Genomic DNA, 23,706 nt, shown 5'->3' on the forward strand with positions numbered 1-23,706 from the left:
AGTACCTATAGGGGTAACACTGGGTTAAAAGGTGTTTCCCACTTAAACACATTATAGCAATATTTGTGTTTTACAGCATCCAACAGCTGAATGGTGATAAAAAGGCATCATGTTGTTGACCGAGGCTCATCTCAGTACAGTTTTGTCTCAGTATGTGGCAGTACCTGCACAGCCATCATTTCACCTCTACATGCTAGAGGGAGGAACAGGCTATAGGCCCACAAGTGTGAGTGACAGGTTGTCCTGCAATGGAGAGACCCAACACTTTCACTGGTCCCACCACTCTGGCAAATGCTGACCTTTCACTTCCTGACGCAGCAGTTGTATTTAACACAGCCACGTGCCCCTGGCGACCTCACACACATGCACACAAAAGTGTACACAGACACAGAGTGGCAGCTTTGTGTTGGTTAAAAAGTACTTGTAAAACCTGAACACAGAGAGGGAAAGCAGCCTGTGTGCAGGCATACAGTTAAAATACAGCCTACTAGTGTCTGGGGAAGAACAAAACATGGCATTGCTGTCCAAATGCAGAACCTATTTCACAACGTTTTTATTTACCAACGAGTGAAGAGACACTAAAAAAAGAGTCCCACGAGACATCAACTTTTTCTTTTATTTCAAAATATTCTCCCAACAGGATGAAACTCAGAGAAGCCCAGAGGGTCCAAAGCCAATAGAGCCGTCTAGAACAGAAGCACCACTCATTATTGCTATGTCACTCTGCTGCAGGACAAGGTGTTCAGGGGAGAGAGAAAAAGAAAGAAAGAAAGGAAAGGAAAGGGGGAGGAAACAAAGTCAAGCACAGAGACTCACAAACACATTCACTCCAGTATACACATACAAAAGGAGCTATGTGAAACACAGTGGTGGTGACTAAAAAGTAAGATTTTTAAAAAGCTGCAGATGTTCTCCATGGTGACTGTGGAACTGGTTTCTTGTGGCTCTGCAACCAAACTGTTGATATGCTCACCTTAGCCGTAAGGGGGTTACATCATGGTGTGACCATCATCCGATTGCAGGCAAAGTGCCAGTAAGTGATGTATTATAGAGAAGCATAACTACGAATGAAGGTAGAGCCGGTTTATAGATTTAAAAAAAGTCTTGTTTACAGCTCCTCTTGGGCAAAACAAAGAACATCTGCAGCTGTCTGATAAAACCACTTCATTCTGCCTTTCTGCTTCTAAGAGGCATACAGTATAGCAATACAGAATGCTGGGGGGAGGAGGAGAATGGAGCAAAAACAGGAGGTGGGGGAAGGAGTGTGAAGATACGGGAGGTGGGGCTGCTGGTTGTCCATCTCTACTATCACAAGTCTAAAAAAAATTCAGCATGGTACAAAATCGTCAGTAAAAAAAGATGCTTTGCTGCCATGGAGTCAGAGGGGGCGAGTCGATGGACGCGCCCGTGCCTTTACGCCTTCTCCTCGGTCGCCTCTTCTGCTGCTTCAGTTACCTGGAGGTGAAAAACACACATGCAGGTGTAGCCATTATTTACCCCAGGAGACGTAAGAGGGCCAATGAGGTACACGGAGGGGAAAACCCAACCAGTAAGTTGTGGTAACCAACCCTTCAAACAGTGTAGATCCAAACTTATTTTGCGTAAAGATCACTTAATGTTTTGGTTTATTGTCTGTAGAGTAAAAGGCTTTCCAAATGAGTTATCTGGATGGTTTTGCTAACAACTACAGGGAGTTATAGGGATGCTTGTCTGTGTAGAAATTCTAGGCTTATAAATATTTTAAAAGTTGAGCTAATGTGTTTTTTCACATCTTTATTAGATAGTTTTCACTGAAGCAGGTAGGACATGCACCAAAGCGGCTCGGGTCAAAAGCAAACCTATTTCGATGGCGCTTTGGCCTGGCAGCCACCCCAACCACTGAGCTAAATTAGCACCTGATTTATTTCACTTTTGTCGTATTGTTTCCTCGTTTTCTGCTGGGGATGCCAATAACTAGTTTCTATTTTAGTCTTCTTGCATTTTGTCATACTGTCTGTAAACATTGAGTGTAACAAAGGATAAACATCAGGTCACATCTTGGGTGTGAGACTGCGCTAAGTCTGTAAAATAAAAGCTATATAAATGTCATATTTTTAAACTCTTACCTAGAAGTCTTGTTTGATTCTTTACATTCAGTCTAGCGCATGTCTTTTTTAGGTCTTTACCAGTCTATCAGCATAGACATTTATGACAACCAATAAATGAAAATTTAAAAAGTAAAGAACAGACGGCAGGAACACGGTTTGCCCAGCTATTAGCACTCTGCAACTGCCAAGTTGGCAACAAATGTTTGGAACCCCACAAACACAACAAACGGCAGAGTTGAGCAGAGTGTAAATGAGTAAATAAATAACTACAGATAAGGGGTGGGTGATATTTCCTCAAAATTTCAAGAAAATCTATAATTATGATACTTCTGACGATAGAGAAAAAACAATACTGAACTACATTTTATTGATGCTTGAAGACAGCTGCGTTTCTACATTTTCCATCCTTTGTATCCAATGAGAAGTTGGCACTGATGGCACACTTCCTAGTTTGAAGTATTTAAACAAGGTGCCTAAGTAGTTTCCTCACCGGACATTTTAAGTATAAAATAATTGCGTAACGCTTTACTTTAACAATAACTAAAAATAAATTACATAATAAAAATGTAAAATATTTTCTCTATTGCCTAGCTCCATCCAAAGTTGTCAAGATTCACCTGAACACACCAACAAGATATTTCTATGGGCATTCAGACTTTAAAGGGGTTTAAACACATCCACTTTGCAGCTTTGAACTTTTCATGACATCTCCCAACAAAGGTGCATATGAGTACACAAACTCACAAACTGCTCTATCCAGGCAGAACATCACCTTAAACCACATGGAGTATTTCTGGTAGGGTAGATGCATCTGAAGCTGACTGTTTCCTGCTGTGGTTTACATGTCAGAAAGAAGAACTGTCAGAAATATCCCAGCCTGATTCTTCCCATTGTTCATGTGTAAAAATGGCTTATGCTAAGCTAAGCCTGGCTTCATTTGTACTGTACAGACACACAGAGAAAGTGCTATATTTTTTTTTTTCATAAGGTAAAAGCAACCTATTTATCCAAATGTCAGGCTCTTTCTTTAATGGCTCAATTCATTTCCCCAACAAAACACCACATTTACTCACTTACTGCCAGCAGTGGCTGATTTCTATTTATGGACCTCTCAAACCTCCAGTAAATAAAAGCAGAACTATCAGTACTGCGATTCGACCGAAGTCAACCTTCAATAAGAAATTTACAAAGTCAGGCAGGTCGGTGTTCATGAGTTTCAAGGTAACATATGACCTCATTTGCCAATGAGGAGCTTCAAGCTGTTAGCTCAACTCATCACTCGTTTTTTTCAAGCTAAAATTTTGCAGCGGCACAATTATTTTATCTTACTTACTTTTTACATTCTCTCCTGACTTAGCAATAATTTTGTTGCGATCTCCTCTGAGAGCTAAGTTCAGCACAGCCAGGTTTTCTTTGTGTTAGTTGGTTTGACCAAACCTAACACCCTCAGAGGCAACAGGTACCACAATAGTGGTTAAGAACTTTTGTTGTTAACCCAGGCACATCAGACAAGTCAGTTGACTGAGCACCAATTATAAAACAGTGCAATGCAACACTGTACCAAACAAGACGACAGTGGTGCTGAGAAAAAGGATAATTTTGGGAATCTGTGATCATCACAAGCGCACAGAGCAGAAACATAATCATACCTGGCACTCTCGCTGTGCTGTTGTTGGTTAGAAACGTAACAACTGCGCATCACAGCTCTGATGTTTTTAAATGAATACTTTTAAACAAAGGTCAGGGTACAGTCTGTTCAGTCTGTGCCATAACCTAATGAAGAAGATATGAAAATCACTTTATATCAAAATCAAATTTACTGTATTCATCTAAAACTGTCAATAAACAACCTGCAAATGTACTGATTTGTTATAGTTTTGTATTTTGTATATTACTTTTTATTTTTATTTCATTATGATTTGTAATTTAGCTGAAGTTTCCAGAGTGCATTCTTTTTTTTTTTGTTTCAGTTGAGTTTTTAATGCTTTGTTTTAGTTTAATTTTTGTTAATTAAGTTGGAGTGTCTTAAATTTCTATTATTATTATTTTATGTTTTGACTCACAGTCTTGTGGACATCCAGTAAACATGTTCATCAAAGCCTCGTCAGGTGAGTTGTAATAATATTTTTGCTAAAGAAACAAATACTACATTTAAGAATATTTTCTCTATATTTTTTTGTTAGTTTTCCAACTTTACAAAATTTAGTTTTCATTAGTTTTAATTTTTGAATTTTTTTGGTCAACTAAAATGTTTTTTAACGTCTACATTAGTTTTAATTAGTTATAATCATTTTGGAAATGCAGTTGATCGGTTTTCTCACCTGGGTTCTAGTTGCAGCACAAAGAAGAATTAGCAGCAGGTTAGAGCCAAGCATAAAAACATTCATACATTTTATGCATCACCAGCTGAATGCATGCAAACTCCAGTGACACCGTGACGCCCAGTTTGGGCTGCTGAAGCTGAGCTTCATGGTGGTGTTAGTAAGATATTGCTCAACAGGTTGCATACAAAATATATTCGTCAAGCAGATATTTGTACTTAGAAGTGTACCGAAAATCTGAACGTAAAGCTTATGAGTTTAGAAAAAGCAAACACGGTAATGTTGCCGAGTAAAAAGAAAGTCACTAGTGACACAGAAAACTCTGCCTAAAAGCTAAACATAGCTCGGTAACCCGTTAATCTCACCTCCCACTACACCCCTCTGGTCAATAGTGGAGTCAGCTGTTCATGAACCAGAGCACATTTCACATTGCAGCTCTGTGAGCAGCAGCTAACCTTCCTGCTAATGGAAAAAGTTGTGTCAGACCCACTTCACTGCACACAGAGAGCAAGTGGGACATCCTTACTTCTTCATTGTGTTTCCCAAACACTCTAATAAACACAGCACTGCAAAGCACAGCGAGTAAATGTTTTCCCTGTTAACGCAGACGTGACTATTAGCAGCACGTTAGTGTCCAAGCACACATACCAAAGACCAGTTAGAGACACTCAACCATACCCTTAACTCTGACTGTCTCACTCTGTCCTCTCACTGACATCATGGAGGGAGCCGTGCTTCTGATGGAAGACACACTGACAGACGGACGAGACACATAGATCTGTGTGTGTGTGTTTATGTGTGAGGGTATATCCATGTGAGCAAAAACAGACGTGTGGCGTATTTGTTGTAATTAATGTTCGTTTGTACACAAATTGACAGGATAAGGAAATAAAGATTATTATTTTTAGAACTGAATATAATTTTCCTACATTTTATTTAAAAATTACATCATGTTTTTATTTTCCCCTCCTCATACCTCATTGGCCTTGGTGTCTCCATTCTGGGCAGGACCGTCTTCCTTCTTCCCCTTAGCGCCACCTTTCTTTGCCTTTGCCCCCTTATCATCTACCACCTTCTGCACAGAACAAGTGAGATTAACATAATGTGCATATAATGATAATTATAGTAACATTTTCTAAATCAGCATTGCAAAAGCTTCACAAGGGCAGCAAAGAGTCAATACACAGTGGTTACAGTTAAAAAAATCAAACTTGACTAAAACCAGGAAAGGACTTCTCTATTTTATATTGTATCTTAAAGGAAATAAGTGGTTCAGAAAATGACCTTTCCAGAGCTTTGGGGTGTTAATGCTCTATCCCCTTCCGGCTACAGCCAGGCCCCTGGAGGACACAAAGGATCTGCCCAAGGATCTCAAGGCAAGTACTAAGATGTCAGCTCAGAGCAAGGCCGTGAAGTAACCAATATAATCTTCCAGAATATACTGGGAGTTAATATAAATAAGGCTAAAGCTAGAGTGATGTGATTCTGTAAAAACTCAGTAACAGTACAGTAATGTACACAAGTCTTGAGCTACCCCCCATTTCTTTGTTTTCAAGTAAAAATAGCCTGAGTTATTGCATACATACTCATCACAGTTAAGCCTGCTTTCAGTTTGTGTTTTGTTTTTCCAATCCAGCAGCTTTGGACAGTCATATAAACTAATACTAAAAGGCAGCCAATTTCCTCAGATTTTTGCAAATTATTACAAATAATTTAGTGTGTGTTTGTGTGTGTGTAATCTGTTTCACCTTGACGACAGTTTTCTTGGGCTTGGCCTCAGGCTTGGGTGGAGCAGGTCTCTGAAAATTACAATAAATAAATAAATCCTGTCAGAACTAATTCATGGTTCAGAGTTTATGAAGACATGTTGCTCTTATCTATATTATCTAGAGTTATCTTTTCTCTTTACTCTTTGAAAGCAGTTTCAGCTACTTTGCTGTACAGAGTTATTCACTGAGATTAACCCAAAGCCTGCTGACTGAAATGTCTGCACTTGATCTTCCTGTAGCCCAAATATTGATAATGATTAAGTACTTGCACCATATTTCATAACCCATGGGCTTTCATCATATTCCCATGGGTTTTAAATATCAGATGTGGGCTGACCTAAGACCACTGTGCAATGATTTTATCAGATGGGAGCAAAGATTCTGGCCATTTTTTTAGGCTGCTGCGTGTGGACCATGTTACCCTGAAGCCACAAGCTACAGTAACGCTGCTGTGATGAAATGAAATCATGTGATTTATTCTCACAATATCTCTGTTTTGCTCAAGAAATGTCTGACACAGCACATGTGATCTAAAATAAAAAGGCTTGAATTAAGACAAACTGTGCTGAAGAGGGTCAATCCTGCTAGTAACAAATTGCCTAAAGATACAATTTCAAAAGTAAACCTACAGCTAAGAAATTGCTTGCTAGGGTGACTTAGAGTTGAAAATAAAAGGATAAGAGGCACTTTAACTGTAGCTAAACCTCAGTCTACTTGGCGTTAGCTTGAATGAGGCACGCACAGCTTGTAGTGTAGACAAACCAACCTTGTGGCTACACAGACATGGTATCGCATGCCCTTTAAAAAAAAAAAAAAAAAAAAAGAACTTACACCATACATTTTTTTGGTGCAAGTAGTTAATTTGTACCTTTGGACAAGCCTAGGTAGCATAAAGACTGGCTACCAGTCTTTATGCTAAGCTAAGCCAAGCTAACTGCTAGCATATCTAGCATACAGAAATGAGAGATGAAAGTGATAAAGATTTCCCATGAAACCCTTAGCAAGAATTACATAGGCTCAAAATGTCAAACTAATGTTTAAATCAAGGGTGTCAAACTTACAGAGAAGAACCAGCCCCTCAAAAGCTATTAAATGACTGCGTAAAGTGTGAAAGAGGCAGAGAATGCATTAATAACTCAGGTTTTTTTCTCTTTTTTCTTGGTGCTGAGAAACTTTTCAAAGCCAAAAAGTATGTCTAGATGTTGACAGGTTGCTTGAATCAGAAAGAATTAAATTGTGGCCTTTAACGATCAACTGCTATCTACAAATTGTGTTGCACATGTAATTAGAGGAGACTGACTACATATGCCAAAAAGAGATTTTTTTCAAATGAAAGAATTAAAGAGAATTCAGGCTGTTCTTCGCCAGTTTGATACCCATGATTTCAACAGCACATGCAAATAGACGGGGTAAAAAGACCCAGCACCGGTGGATTTAACATGCAAAGTACGCACACACAAACACAATGACTGCACAGCAGGGCTGCTAGACCACATAAAAATAACACTATATTTCAGATAACATTGTTTTAAAATGCCATTCACAATCAATAGCTTAATACAAATTAGGCATAACGTCATCAAGGAAAATACTTATTTTCATCCACATGATTACAGAATTTATAACACCACTGGTGGCAGTCATGCAGCCCTGAACATCAACATGTTGTGCAACATACAACACTGAGAATGGGCAAAGACAACAGAGAGTAGACATGCATACCAAGCCAGGAGCCAGTCCTCTGGGAGCACATTTATGGAGCTCTTTTAATTGGCGATTGCCTTGATGAAATCCATAAAGGTCGAGAGGACTTTACTCAGAGCCTTGGTAATGTGACATGTTTTAGCCCGGCGGGATGAGGGGTTGACACTGAGAGGAAAGAGTGGACAGTGACAGAGGTGAAGACAGAGAGAGGGGAGAGTGAAACTTACCGCTGACAATCTCTCTGACCTTCTGGTGGGCTACCGGAGCAACAAATGATCAACAAGAGAGAGATAGCGAGGGAGAGACAGTGACAGAGAGAGAGAGAAAGAGATATCAGTTGTACCTTTGCCAACTGCTCTCGAGACGATCTACTTGGTGACTGTTACACGTGTCCTAATCATTAACTCCTCATGTGAGTATTCTTTCACTCATACACACTCCACACAGCACGCGGAAACACTGCCACGCACACACACACAGCACACACACTCACAAAGCGTCTACCTGTTTTGTGACTTTGGGGGCCTCCTTGCCCTCAGGAGCCTCTGGGGACTACAGGAAATAAAATGAACATATAAAAAAAGTTCAAATTTAATTTTTCTCATGCACAAGTGAATTATCTCTGTGAACCAAAACAGATTCCAGGATGTCTTAATGGAAATATCACTTACTACTCATGGTATAACACATCTGTAACAATAGCTGAAACAATTAGCATGTTTTTGATTACTTACAAAAAAATAATCCTCAGATATTATTTACATCATAATATTTGAGGATTTTATGATGGAGGAAGGTTTTTCTCATTCTGGCCGAATCACAAAAAGAATGTAATCACAATTAAATTTAATCCTTCTTAAGAAAAGGATTAAAATAATTTCCCCCAGAAATCAATGGTCTTTAAAAAAAAAATAAAACCACTGTTTAATGTTTCACATAATCAAAGCACAATTTCCATCACACGTGACCAAAATTCTCCACAGATGCAAATCACATTATGTGATGATGATATATGATGATGCCACAATCTCTCTGGTTAATTCCATTTTTTTAATGGAGGCATCTTGCTTACGTGCAAAAAAAAAAGAAAAAAAAAAGAATAATGGACCATGACATCGATTCACTCGGGGGAGGGCGCTTATTAACTAACAACACGGGCGTCATTTGTTGCTCCTAATGGACACCGTATTTCCCGGCTCCAGGTAGGCAGGGACGGCGCACGAGAGAAGTGCGCCCACTCCCACCATGAAAAAAAAACCCGAAAAAAAATATTGGTTTAGCTCGCAGGTTGACATTCACATTATTTGCATCATTTGCATGTGGCCGACCTCCGCCCCTAGAGGCCCCCCATTCTCTGTCCTCAAAGGCGAATCTGCGAGGACAATAGCCGTTTTTTTTAGGTGACAGAAAAGCCAATTTCCATGTATGCGCTGATACAATGCACAGGAGCTTGTCGTGCAGTCCTGTTCAGATAAGAGCCACGGCCTCTTTTCACACAGCGGCGATTGTCCCTGATCCTTCCCCCCCTTTATTCCTTTCTCTTCATGGGGCTAAGGGCTCGTTCATTCTGCGTGGCGCCTGCCATATTCATCACCACCCGGAGAACCAAAATTAGACAGGGAGGTGGAGGGCTTTTATTTTATTTGTTTATTAAATATTACATATATCACGCATTATTAGGAATCTACATGAGTAGATGAGAGAATCTATATGAGTGAAATGCGCCCAGAAGAATGATCACAGCGCACGTCTCCAACAGGATTTACGCGTCCATCCATCCAGCGGCTCTAACATTCACCGGTGCGCACTGTGGACAGGGAAGTGGCAGGGGGGGGAAAACGACCACAAGAACGGCCATTGGGATGAACACGAGGATTTATAATGAAAAAAGCCCCAAAATGTCGCATATAAAATATCCGTTATTAATAAGTGGGTGTTTAACGCCTACGCGTGAAAGGCTGCAGTCGAAAAGACGTTTCCTCAAACTTTGGCATCACCTCACCTGCCTCGACGTCGCCACAAAATATTATTCCCATTTTTCCTCGATTGCATGAGCTCGAAAAAACTACAGTGAAGTGTGCTGCACGCAGGGACGACACTCACCTTTCTCTTCGGCATTTTATGCGTCAATAATTCTCCACCGAGCAAAATAAAGGTCAAAGCCAAAGGGCCAAGATAGGTGAATTTGAACTACCTCGAAATACGGGATCAATATCTAAGCACCTTCGATAATATGTTGATTATATGCACTCCCCCAAAACTTACACCGTCCGCAGCCATTGGGCAGAGAAGTCAAAATCCACTCCTGTGCTGACTCCCGATTGGATCGTCTCGTCTCTATGTAAATAAGAGGGTCGCGGGCATTGGCCGAAATTTACCAGAGTCTCCCAACGATTGGCTACGCGCTCTTTGTGCGCAGATCCCTCCCGGTGAATCTGGGTAATGTAGGATGGGATAGAGAGAATGTTGTAAATAAAATACAAAGGACCAGAAAAAATGGGCACAATGGCACAATGTCAGCCACAGGCGAGATCCAGAAAAGCTGGAAGGTACTGTGTCTTGTAGGGGTTTCCCTGCTACAGAGAACTAGAGAAATCATACACAACGTTTCTGCAAAAAGGTTGTCACATTCCCTTCAGGAACGTGATGGTCTGTAAAACGATGCAATGGGGGGGGGGGGGGGGGGGGGGTGTATACTGTGTTAGATTTCAGCGTGTCAGACAGGGTTACGAATATTGTGCACAAGTGCTTTTTTTGCATTTGTATTTGCATCCTAGAAATAAAGTCAGAATTAATTCAAGTTGTAGATCACGAAACCAAATCTGTCATTCATGTGCACAGTACAATTTTTAACATAACATACCTTTGAATTTAATTACCTCTTGGGAAGTTTTAGGACCCCTGTAGTCAGGCAAGGATTCACTTGTAATCCCAGCTTTCCATCTGGTCAGCCTTGGTTGCCCCAAGTGAACTCAGATGACCCAAAACTGCCCTCCTGATAAGCCAAATTGCGCACTCATCATGACCCGAAGGACAAAATGAACCCAAGGTAGATATCTGTGCTTAGGTATAACAGTGTTACTGACAGTGGAGGCACCATCAAGAATACAACTGTGTTCAGAATTTCAATTTCATTTATATATTTATACATTTCTATAGCACCAAATCACAATGACAGTTTCCTTAAAATGCTTTATATTGTAAGATAAAGACTCTACAATAATACAGATAAATCCCCATAATAAGACGACCAAGCGCCTTGGTGACAGCGGGAAGGAAAAACCCCTTTTTAACAGGAAGAATCTCCTTTGCTTGATGGATGAATGGCCTTTATAAAAACTACACATTTTGTGCAACTACATGCAGATGATTTGAACAGAGAGAAAAACATTTTAAAAATTCTGTAGAAATTATTTATTAATTGTCATTAGACTTTTTTACTAGCGGTGGCTTATAATATATTTATTTATTCTAGGAGCCATGACACTTTGTTCTTTTGCCTGCTTTCTTCTTATGGACAAAATAAACCAGAATGACAAACACCTATCGCCTGGAATGAACGTCTTTTTGATTGCATGCATCACATCCTCTTAGTACATCAGCAAGTACTGGAAAAAAATGCCATTCACATTTTCTAAGAGGCCAAGGTGCTACCTTCAAGCAGCTCAAATAAAGAAGAAAAAACATTTCGTTCAGCCATCCAGTCAAAGAAGTCAACCAAATACTCAGGATAGAAGGTGTCAATTCATTTCTTTTCGCTAACTTTCTGTTTCTACTCCAAATCTGAGCTAAATCTCGTGATGTTCTAAATTACACCGCTACAAGGAGTTTAATTTTCTATTAAAGCTTTAAAACAGGTGTTTAACTGTTTAGTGCTCCCATGAGTAGGTATAGTCAATTTTGAACTTAACTTGAACTAACAATAAACATCCAGAACTTACAAAGCAACTGTTTTCAGCATATTCTACAATATACAAATGCACATATTGCACTGTTTTGACACACAATAGCCATAAAAAAAACTGCACAGAAATCAACAAAAGGCACATTCTTGTTCAACATAACAACAGACAGAGAAACGCACAGAGAAACCAGTTTTACAATAGGCAGAGCTTTCCTGCCCTAAACAAGCCAACAAACAAAACCCCTGATTTCCACACAGGTATGAACGCACAACCGCTGTAGAAGCCAACTAACCCAGAACCAGCTTGATGGGAGCTGCAGTGTTCCCACATAGATTGACACAGTCAGCTCAATGGAAGAAAAGAAAATCACAATGGGGCGCATCTACAAGCTTATATATACAGACAGAGAGTTTTAAAAAAAATCAAGGAAAAACCTGAACCCACAAGGCCACGGGGTGAAAGATGACACAAGTGTGAAAACTGTCTGAATCATCAATATGCTGCACAAGCTTGTACGGGCACCATTTGAACTGTTTCCAATAATCTGCCACTGATGTGAACACAAAAGATGCAAAGCAAATACATTGCCTAAAAGGTTAAATTAATAGAATGGAACCATATCTGTGTAAGTTAACGTAAAGAGAGAGAGTTATGTTCACAGCAGGCCAGTGAGATTTTGCAAATTTTGTGTTTGGTTGACTTCAGCCAATACAAAATAGTTTAGGTTTTAAAGTTTACCGTGTTTAATGAGTTTCACTTCTGCTTAAATATCCAGTCAGTGGGGCAAACATGGTTACTTTGTTTCTCTTTTTTATTCATTGAATCACTGATTTCTTATCGCCTTACTTCCTGGTGAATTCTTTCACCTCTGCTGGTCAAAATGAATCTATGTTCCACACCGAACTTTTGAAAATGCCCTATATACACTAAATCATGCATATCATGGATGTTTTCTCCAGGTACTCCAGCTTCCTCGCAAAGACAGACCTGTCCATGTTGTATCCTCCCTTTGACACTATGACAGCTGTGATAGGCTCCAGACCCCTGTGCCCCTGAATTGGGTAAATGGAACAAAATGGATAGATAGGCTGTATTAAAAGGAAAGATTAGGCCTTTAGAGCATGCTAACATCTCTATAAGGCTGTTCAAAGAGATGAACAACTTATTAATGAATCAGGCTAAGTGCCTATAGTCTGATAAAATAATGCTCACATGTTTAACAAATATAATGTTTATTCATAGTCTGTATCTAAAAGATGGAAATTGAAAACATGGCGTCACCCGTTGGTCTGAAAGTCTTGCTTTGTAAATCTGAAGCTGAGCATTTTGATATCGCCATCCCACCTTTTTTGAAAACAGACATTGTGAGTGAGGCGTTGATCTAACTGACAAACTGAGGACAGCTCACGTTTATAAGTTAGCGACATGCAATAAAAGCCTAACAGCCCCAGTTTGTCAGCCCTTCTTGTAATGATGGAGAGATAATGTACAAAACCAACATGATTGTTTTATTTCATAAGACTTTAAGCTTGAAACTGGGAACATAAACTTATTGCAAAATGTTTAACCGAGGTCATGGTTTATGGCAGCACAGGGTCATTTGCCATAAGTACAGCGCCTCTGGGTGACATAATGAACACTCAAAAGTTGGTATAGACATTAAACACAAGTGATATTAGTATTGCTCTGATAAATTTAAATCAAGCAGAACCAAGCTCATTCCTTTTAAGCTATATTAAGTCATAATAGAGGACATGTTCAGCCTGATCTTTAGTTTGTTTGATGGGGGTGGAACAGTGGTTAACATTGTTTTCTCATAGCAAGAAGGCTTGAATGGCTTGAAAGGCTTAGTTCCCTGCTGGGGCCTTTCTGTGTGAAGTTTGCGTGTTCTTCCTGTGCCTGCGTGGGCTCCCTCCAGGTACTGTAGCTTCCTCACATAGTCCAAACTGGCCATAGGTGTGAATGTGGGCAGAAAAGATTGTATGTTTCTCCATTAGCCCTGTGATGGCTCCAGGGGTCTAGATATTAAGACTGTTTGTCATTGTGACCGTAACATCTTTGTCTGCGCTCGCTGATAAAATATCTAAGATCTACAGCTGGATGACAAGTTAAAGTATAAATCAGCACAAATATTTAACCTCATATGGAACCATTGTCCTTTCTTTTCCTGCAATTTGTCCCCTTCGTTTCCTCCTGCTTCAGCCCACTTTGAATGAGAACTAGAAAAGAAGGAGAATCCACGCCTGCACAGGGAAAACATGCAAACTCCCCACAGAAAGGCCTCGGCTTTTCCAAGAGCTGTCTTGCTGTGAGCAGCCGTGTAAACAACTTCCCCACTATACCACCCCTGGGAACATTAGACAACAAAAGCTGAACTTTATGTACCCATGAAGCTTTTAATCATCCCACATGATGATAAAAGAAAAAAAAGGAAGTCTTCCACTTTTTCTTAAATTCCAGTTTCTTTGGGCTGTGCTCAGGGCTAAATATCAAATTATGCTTGGTCAGTTAAGAAGGTCAGTGTGTTCCTTTTATACAAATAAAGCACAGTTTATCAAATTAATACAATATGGGTTAACGTTATCCCCCACACTCCTCTGACAGATTAAACACACCGTGTCTGTGTCTGATTAAAATTTGGGTTTCCATATTCATTGTACTACTCCAAATGAGAAGGGAAATCGAATGACTCGCTGAAGCAGTACACATCAGTAAAAGAGCCGAGGCTGCCTCTGCAGACACGGAAGTGCTCGTCAGCAAGTCAGAAATAGTCTCGCTCTCACCACGCAGTGACATTATTGAGATGCCATATTTCGTTGTAGAGAATGTGAAGAAAGCCAGACCCAGGCCCAAATACACCCGCATGTAGGCAGGACATGACTGACACCTTGTGGACAATCTTTTGCATGATTATTATAGATGAATACTGAATTACAGAGGATTGAAAGTCATTTTAATATGTGCACCGCATACAGGCCCAATTCCATCCACTGAAACCTTTTTCTAATAATCTCTGTAATAATAGCAAATAAAACTCTTCATATTTCTTTTTCCCACTTTCTTCTTCTGCAAGGAAATTTAATAAGTACATTCTGAAAAAATTCACAATTAATAAGCTATCTGCTTTTTAAAATGATGATCAGGAACCTAAGATCTCATATCTGATATGTGTCACGGACTCTAGTGTAAGTCCAAGGACAGCAACACAGACTCCTTACGCTTAAACTGTAACACATGAAGCCATAAAGAAAACAGAAAACGCAATGAAAGCTGAACATGAAGCACTTTCATTAATTCATACAAAATTTGCAGTAAATAAAAAATAAAACAAAATAAAATAAAAAGGTGTTATTTGGCAGTATGGCATGCCAGGGTGCCTGTCAGGTAGAGAGGCTCTAAGATCGATGAAGATTCAGATCTCAGACTCTCAGATGAAAGTAAAACTCACTGCTCCTCACTGCTCACAGATGCTTCATCTCTGTTCATGTTTCACATTTTGCAAAGCCCTCCAGTGGGTCGAATTGGATCCTTTGTTCAGCCAGGTCTGGCTCCCTGGCCTTATGTTTAACATCTCTGCCCTATTTCACGTTTCAGCATTAGTATATTATTCAAGGAAACTGCTGAGGGGTTTAAAGCAGCAATACATTTTAATATAACTATTTCCAACGCAGCGTTTTATTATTTATGTGACACATTTAAACGTTCTCTTTTTTGCTCTTAAAACGAGACAAACTTAACCCCTCTGACACCCAGATGTCTATTTATAAAGCTGGATCACCCTCCCACCCATCACTCTTACCGGTCCGGCATTACGTCATTGGGACACAGTTTGTGTGCACACTGGGAAATTTGAGGCGAATCATGCGTCTGCAGGAAACACCGGTCAGACTGCCTTTTGTCTGCATATGATCCGCTTTTGGTTTATAGCCTCTAAACACATAAAAGCAGCAGAGGGGCAAAAACACACAGCAGGCTGATAGGCGGGACTTCCTCCTGGCATAACTCAGCTAGTCGGGCTGTTTATCTCGTCGTGCAGCGCAGGGATCGAGCCAGTGCAGGATCTGATAACAAGGTAAGCCCGTTGACAGCAGCGGGGTTTGGCGTGTTTCTCAGTTTGTGCATGTAGTCTGCCTCGTTGTCGCTCCATCCGCTGCACTCGTGTAAATTGCACTCGTTGCTGTGCGTGGTTATTGTTGCAATCAGAACTGCGCGTTTTTTTTTTAGCTGTTAGCAATGCAGCACAAAGGCTAAAACACGGGATCTGTTATAATGTAGCGGACTGTCGGGAGGTTCACTTTAATTCGTCTGGATGTGAGTGTCTCTCTGATGTGTCGCCGTTGTGATATCCTCAGCTCGCCACATTTCCAATGACATCTTTGCTGTCATGAACTGAAATATCTAAATGTCGTTTTTATTATTATTTTATCATTTACGTTGTTATTTAAATCAATTTTCTCAATTAATTTCTGCATTGTTTTCATAACCAGCTTAGTGTAATGTATACATATATTTTTTATAATTTGTTTAATTAAGCCATTAGTTTTATTATTATTAATTAGTGATGCAAGTTCCAAGGAGGCATTTTCAGCTGTTTGTTTGATTCGGCCAAAAGTTCAAAACCCAGAGATCTGTTATTATGTAGAACAGCCCTCACATGTGCAAATGTGTGTTTCTTTTGCGTGATTGATTTCCTAACTTTACTCTACTAATATTTTAATATATAAATCTGGGTAATCAGTAAATGTTGCCTTTGCATTCGTAAACTTTACGGGGCTCAGCCCCTTAAGGGTTAGGGTAATTATCATAATGTCATGCATAGAGTGCGTTGCAGTTAATATTAATGTCACCGTTCAACCCATGTTCATTGACATGAATCCTGTTAAATGCTGATATTTATATCAATTAATATGTTCTATTTAGAATGTGAAATTGTGGACAAAGCAGAAGTTACCTCAGCTTTGTAACTTTTCTTGACTTGCCTTCATGTCCACTCTAACCTGTTTTATTTTGCTCTCTGCTGTCTTCATCCAACGCTTTCTCCTTCTCACCTTCCCCATCCACCTCTCAGTCTTTGTGTTGTCACCAAAAAGTAAATGGAACAGTGAAGCTGAATTTATCATCCAATAAAAAGCTGATTTACGTCACGTTACAACAATATTCTAATTAAATACTTGCTGCCACTGGCTGTTGACAGTCAACACTCTTCTGACGAGCTCTCTGGAGCTCTGCTGTACTGTAAACAAACAATGAGACTCAATTCAACCAGAACAGGAAACTAATAAAGCAGATCAGCTACGTGGTTGGCAAATAGCGGCTTATTGCTTAGAAAGCTGAAATTAGTTAATAAATCAGGTGGTCTAGCCTCCAGTAGCTAATGTTTTTGATGCTGTTTAGAGAAGAAATATGCATAGGCAAACAATTTTCACATCACAGCAGTGACCCTTCATTACTGGAACAATTTGAACTTTCCCTTGTTAATGTTTCATTTGCATATGAAATTACATCTTTGCCTTCTTTCAGCTGCAGCAACGCAAAATCTTAATTGTTAACAAAAAGCGACGCTGCAGCACCTCTGTGTGCGAACACTGGGCATTTAAACTGTTTTTAATGGTCACCTGTACTGTCTCCAATAGACAAGTTGAGAGGAAAAAATAAAATGCATACAGTCATTAATGTGTTGTTTTTTCGTAGGCTGTTTCGTCAGACTGCACACTATGCTCTGCTACTTGTTGCGAAGAGGCCACAGTCCTCTGCTCTGCCTCTGGGCCCTGCTTCTGCCTCTGGCATCCCTCGATCGCCCAAGCCACCGTGGAAGTAGGGACTACCTTGTAACGGAGCGGCCCAAGCTGCTGCTCGTGTCCTTTGACGGCTTCCGTTGGGACTACATTGACCGTGTTCCAACGCCTAACTTCCGCAGCATCATGGACACAGGGGTGAAAGTGGAGTTTGTGGAGAATGCTTACATCACCAAAACCTTCACTAATCATTACAGCTTAGTGACGGGGCTTTATGCCGAGACGCATGGCATTGTGGCTAATGAGATGTACGACCCTGTTCTGAACCGGTCCTTCTCCATGGAGACGGACAGTGTTTATGATTCACGGTGGTGGGAGGAGGCTGTGCCCATCTGGGTGACCATCCAGAAAGCTGGAGGACGGAGCGGGGCAGCGATGTGGCCCGGGTCTGATGTCAAAATCCACAACATGTACCCTACTCAGTACCTCCCCTACAACGCCTCAGTCTCCTTTGAAACCAGAGTGGAACGGATTATTGAGTGGTTCTCTGCACCAGAAGCTGAGGCGGTGGACTTTGGAGTTCTGTACTGGGAGGAGCCTGACGAGAGCGGGCACAACCTTGGACCTCAGAGTTCCTTAATGGACGTAGTCATCGCGTGGATTGATGAGAAGCTCGGCTTCCTTATAAACAAGCTAAAGGAGGCAGGGTTGTATGACAGAGTGAACCTCATAGTGACCAGTGACCATGGGATGGCTCAGCTTTCTCCTGAGAAGATCATAGAACTGGATGAGTACGTGAGCAGAGACCTGTACACCTGGGTGGATAAGAGTCCAGTGGTGGGAATCCTGCCCAACGAAGGTATAAACCGTAATGTTTTTGGAAATTCATTCACTTTCCTCTTCACCACCATCATGCTTGTATATTAAATATGAAGCTGCAGCTGTAAATGAACTTTATCTGGCCAAAAAAGGGAAAGTGGATGTGCAGGACTGACCTAAACATTATCAGTTTAGTTAACAGTTCATACCACAGACAATCCTCCATGATGACCAAGGTTTACATCACAAACTTAATTTTTATTAAATTTGATCCAAAACCAGTGACTGAGCCATTTTCCCCCATAGACTTCTACAGGACTGGAAGTGATCGCCATCTGGTGGCCTTCATATAGAATGGAGGCTTAAGGCATTTCTGCACTTGCTCAATTTTTCTGACCTAGAAACTATAGTCATCTTATATTCATCCTGTCTGTAACTGTAGGCTATGTCCATCTTTTATATACAGTTGCTGCTTTTCAGTTAATCTCTAAAGTATTGAACTTTTGTTCCTCATGAGCCGCCGTTCATAAATCAGAATTTGCAGCCTCTATAAAGATTTTCTGCTACCGCTCGTTATGTGTCCTTCAGGGAAACTCGACGAGGTGTATAATCTGCTGGTGGATGCAAACCCGAACATGGTGGTGTACAAGAAGGAGGAGATTCCCCAGCACTACCATTATCAGCACAACACAAGGATCATGCCCATCGTCATAGAGGCCAAAGAAGGCTGGACCATCATGCAGAACAGGACCGGACCCTTCATGCGTACGTTTTCGCACATCACAAAGCTCTGCTGAGTCGTTACTGTGCACATTAAACAGGTTTTGTCAGTTTGTTTTAGCAGCAGCCTTTTTTCTGCTCTAATAATAGCTTCACAGAAGGTTTATTTCAGTCACTGAACCAGCGCTTGGTTTAGAGCAGCTGTAATTAACAAAGAAAGCTGGATATGCTTTCCCTTAGGACCAGCAAGAGTATGTTTGAGTTAAAAAGTGTGTGTGTGTATGGATGGGTTTGGAGGCTTTTATTGCATTAACTCTAAGTGCAATCATTTTTTCCTAATACAAAACCTACTGAGCATCACCTCCTCAGATTAGAGCGTTCAGACCCATGTGTCATGGAGGCAGAGTGTCTTTTCACCAGCTAATGTCACTGCTTAATTCCTCCTCGCTGCTTGAAGGCTTGTTAATGAGTGAAATGACCAGGTGGAGCCTGCGGCTGGAAAGAAAACTAGCAGACTTTCAGTCTTCAGGGACAAAGCGATGTGAGACTGCTTAGATACACATGTGTGTATTATGATGCTTTCCTGCTATAACAAAGTTTTTGAGAGGGAGCGATATGCATTCATGACTAAAACATGTCTCTTCCCGTGCAGCAGTGGCCCCTTCTGTTTCTCAGTGCATCACAGAGCGCTGCGGAGTAATGCAATACAAATAACACTGCAGCTCCACAAACCCAGTCATTCTTCTTTGTTTACATCAATTGAAAGAAAATGTGCTCTGCGTTTCTTGGTATTCCATTATATGTCTGTCTCTATTTATTTGGCATTTGCCTTTATTAGATACTGCAGCGGGAGACATTTTATACATCCATATTTAGTTGCTAGCAGCATTCCGCCGGCTGATTGCTGCACTTCTGTGCTCATTCCTTGCGACATCGATCAGTGGAATGGGATTACAGCACTGGTAGAATTGCTGATGTTCTTGCATGCGCGCGCACGTGTGTAGTTGTGCATGTTTACAAAACAAAAATATAGAGGAAAGAAATGTCGACCAGGCAACGTTGGGGATCGGAAATCTCCGCGGGGTATCTTTAAGGTAAGATTTATGGCAGACCCTGGACCTGCTCGAATGGCCGTTAAACCCTCTGAAGCTGCCGTCGCAGCAGCGCTGATAGAGTGTATTGATTTTTACTCACAGCGCGCTGAGAGAATCACGTCAGATCTTCTGGATGTAATAGCACTGATAAATTTGAGGAGCGGCTGTTAGCCTGTCTAAGCTTTCATGTAAGGTCTTTGTGTTTTGTGATTTCATTTTCAGTTTTTGTTTGGGCTGCGCTGTGATTGATTTAGCCTTATCCCGTCTGCTGAGGCAAGTCGTTTTGGCAGTAAATCATCAGGTAGAGCTGCGGCGCCAGGTCCCATAAATCTGGAAACAAAACGAGCGGTCTGTGATTTATGGGATGTGAAAACCAGATATAGATGTATAAAAGGTCTATTAGCAACAGAATAATAATTTACATCAAAGATTTCCACCTTCTTATGCAAATGTTTTTGTCTTTTTTTTCATCTCCAGTGGGAAACCATGGCTATAACAACAGCTTACGTAGCATGCAGCCTGTGTTCGTGGCTCGTGGGCCGGCCTTTCGTGAGAATTACGTCAAATCCTCCATGCGCTCCGTTGACCTTTACCCTCTCATGTGCCACATCCTGTCCATCCGCCCTATGCCGAACAACGGCTCCCTCTCGAATGTTCAGGACCTCCTGTCCATAGAGCCCACTGTGACCACGCCGGTCCCGCCTCACCCTCCCGTTCCCCCTCCGGGCACCGGGTACTCCTGCGCCCCCATCGTGGGCTCGTTCCTCGGTGTGGTTTTGGTGCTGGGCTTCCTAGTGGTCTACGTCATACTAGTGACACTCAAACAGCGGCCCTCGAGAAAACACAGGAGCTGGGAGATGTCGCAGCCTTTACTGCAAGAGGATTTGCACCTGTAGCTTGAGAGTGGAAAGAGAGGCAGACGTAAAAGAAGAGGAGGTATTCCTCCTCCCAAGGTACTCCCACATCCAGAAGCATCCCCTGAATGCCTCCCTTACATCACTAAATGCCGTTGTGCTGCTCTTGTTATTCACTGAAGATCAAGGAAATGTACCCTCCCACTCGTGCGTAGGGGTACGTCTGGTGTAAGGGAAACGTCCCGGGCGTGCTTCTGGTTTGGGTTTATTCAGAATAATTGGTTTCTTAGTGGCTTTGCTTTGATTGTGAATTCTACCTAATAGCGTCTAACATTTTCATTGTCACTTTATGAGTAAAGATACAAAAGTATACGTGAAGTTTGAGCCTGTGATTGTAAAAGGGTGAGCTTTTGGTGGCCAAGCCTGTGACACGGATGATATCGAGGTATCAGTATGCTCAAATCCCACTAAAGCTGTTCTTTTCCAAGGTGGGGTGTAAAAATCTTGTAATGGTGCGTACCTTCAGACAATCTTACCTTGTTGGAATTTATAATGTAACACTCATTAGCTTGTTGGGAAGCTGTGCCATGAGCACAGAAGGTCAAACGAGTAACTTTTTGGAAAGCCTACTGACACCTTTCTCATCCTGACAGTGAGAGTCGTCTTCAGTCCGTTTGCTTTGACATTTTCAAATCTATGCAAAACAGATTTGTATGTCATAAAGTGAAAAAGGGATCTGGTGAGATTTTTTTTTTCCGTCACCACCTGTTCTTCTTGTTGTCTGAGCACTGAATAAGATGTTACTTTGAACTACAAATGCTGTGATTAATCTAAAGTATTCCAAACTGTTCGTTTTAAGCACTTGACTGTGGTCAGTGTTACTTCTGAATGTTAACTGGAACCACTAAAGTCTCACTCTTCGTGCCAAGCTACTGCTCATACGTGTAGGTCATTCCATGAGCTAATCACTTCAGTAGTCAGTTACCATTTGCCTTTGAACTTAACCGAGAACATCTCTCGAACGTGTGCAGTTGTTTGTGCGTCTGTCCTTTTTTTGTGTGTGTCAGGAGGGCTTTTTTTTTCTTCCAGTGTAAGATGATTGTGTAGTGCCCTTCCATTCATATGTCTGCTGTCATTACCATGGTCATTTGTTGGTGAAATGTGAAGTGCAATTGCTATTGGTCAGTATTTGTGTTAGGAGTTTTAAGGGTTCTGTTTGGTTGAGAAGACTATTTCGAGCATGACTTGCGAGAGCTGTTCCCATAATTTGCACTACAGGATTGAAATGAAACTGAATGAAGGGGCAGTAGCTGGAAGCTTCTAGGTCATGTATAATTTGCACTTCTAGTTTGTAGTTGCTGTTTGAAATGACGAAAAAAGATAGGTGCCTCTTGCTTAAAAGCTTTTTAAGTAGCATAATCGGAGAGAGAGGTAGAAGACTAGAATTATAATCTGCAGATTAAATACTATCATTTTTTTCCAGCGTCTTTTAAGAAAGAATTGGTTCAATTTCAATTTTCTCCTTTTTGCTTTTCGACGCACTGACTTTACCCGTGCCCGAAAATGACAGACATCACTGTGATATATACTTTTTACAAAATTTAAATTCATAAATTGAGAGCATTTATATGAAATTGTTAATTTTCTGAGAATTGTGTTGTTTTATGACGGAAAAGTGTTGTCTGATAATTTTCCCCTAACTTGTTGACAGAGAAGTGAAATGTATCCATGCTATATTCCAAAAACGATTTATTTGAAGTTTTTAAGAAAAGAAAGAATATTAGATGAAGCTGATCTCAGTTTGTTACTACCTTGGATTAAAATCGTGGATATTTAATATCATTTACAAATTAACTATCTTTGCCATATTGAAGCAAATAATGAGTCTTCTGGAAATAAAGGGACTAATGTGAAAATAACTGTGTTTGTTGATTATTATTATTATTATTATTATTTTTAACCCTTGTGTTCGAGGCCCAGATCTTTACATTTTTTCTCTTAGTCCACAAAAATTAAAATTTTGTAGTAATCTGTCATTCTTCAGAAATGCAGCTAAATATTGTAAAGTGTGATGCATTTAAGGAACAAAAAAATAAATAAGAGCAGCACGGTGGTTAGCACTGTTGCCGCACAGCAAGAGTTCAATTCCACCATCAGGCCGGGGTCTTTCTGTGTGGAGTTTGCATGTTCTCCCCGTGTTTGCGTGGGTTCCCTCCGGGTACTCCGGCTTCCTCCCACCGTCCAAAGACATGCAGCTTGTGGGGACAGGTTAATTGATTAATCCAAATTGCCCATAGGTGTGAATGTGAGCGTGAATGGTTGTCTGTCCCTGCGACAGACTGGCGACCTGTCCAGGGTGTACCCCGCCTCTCACCCTATGACAGCTGGGATCGGCTCCAGCGCCCCCTGCAACCCTGAAAAGGATAAGAGGAAGCGAATGGATTGGAAAATAAATGGAAAAAAAAAAAATCAGTCACTTAGTTGAACCATAAGATTCCCCTTTTTCAGACTGGAGTATAACTGTGCATGCAATCATGCCTACCTTTTCCATTTCTTTGAAAAAAATAGTGATGAGGACGGTTTTGTAATTTTAATAATTTGGAATTAAAAAAATATTCTCACCCTGCAAAGAACATCCACCAAAGGAAGCTCAGCAGTATCGTGATACCATCTTTTAACCTTTTAAAGTTGGGTTTTA

General features: G+C 40.8%; 2 protein-coding genes across 10 annotated transcripts in view; one reads left to right on the forward strand and one right to left on the reverse strand.

Moving 5' to 3' along the window:
- Positions 1 to 597: 597 nt before the first annotated feature.
- Positions 598 to 23,706, reverse strand: part of hmgn3 (high mobility group nucleosomal binding domain 3) — a 37,988-nt gene continuing 14,879 nt past the window's right edge. The window contains exons 2-8 of one of the 8 annotated variants that reach the window (XM_086265424.1): positions 10,147 to 10,316; positions 8,386 to 8,433; positions 8,109 to 8,138; positions 6,157 to 6,207; positions 5,385 to 5,483; positions 5,087 to 5,186; positions 598 to 1,455 (exon numbers count right to left, since the gene is read on the reverse strand). In XM_086265424.1, the coding sequence (XP_086121550.1) occupies positions 1,448 to 1,455; positions 5,087 to 5,186; positions 5,385 to 5,483; positions 6,157 to 6,207; positions 8,109 to 8,138; positions 8,386 to 8,433; positions 10,147 to 10,161 (351 nt within the window). In that variant the 5' untranslated portion in view covers positions 10,162 to 10,316 and the 3' untranslated portion in view covers positions 598 to 1,447. The other 7 variants (XM_086265425.1, XM_086265428.1, XM_086265423.1 and 4 more) reach the window with 7 other exon arrangements.
- enpp5 (ectonucleotide pyrophosphatase/phosphodiesterase 5) lies at positions 15,617 to 22,927 on the forward strand. 2 transcript variants are annotated; one of them, XM_086265421.1, is made up of 4 exons: positions 15,617 to 15,858; positions 17,478 to 18,380; positions 18,929 to 19,105; positions 20,632 to 22,927. In XM_086265421.1, the coding sequence occupies exons 2-4, from the start codon at positions 17,501 to 17,503 to the stop codon at positions 21,048 to 21,050; spliced, it is 1,476 nt and encodes a 491-aa protein (XP_086121547.1). In that variant the 5' UTR covers positions 15,617 to 15,858; positions 17,478 to 17,500; the 3' UTR covers positions 21,051 to 22,927. The 2 variants fall into 2 exon arrangements, with proteins under 2 accessions (XP_086121547.1, XP_086121548.1); XM_086265422.1 differs by lacking the exon at positions 15,617 to 15,858 and adding an exon at positions 15,908 to 16,097.

The sequence above is a fragment of the Aulonocara sp. 'chitande type north' Nkhata Bay genome, linkage group LG15 (assembly GCF_057382095.1).
Source record: "Aulonocara sp. 'chitande type north' Nkhata Bay isolate Kocher_YH1m ecotype deep benthic linkage group LG15, A_spYH_male_GT1.1, whole genome shotgun sequence".
Lineage (NCBI taxonomy): Eukaryota > Metazoa > Chordata > Actinopteri > Cichliformes > Cichlidae > Aulonocara > Aulonocara sp. 'chitande type north' Nkhata Bay.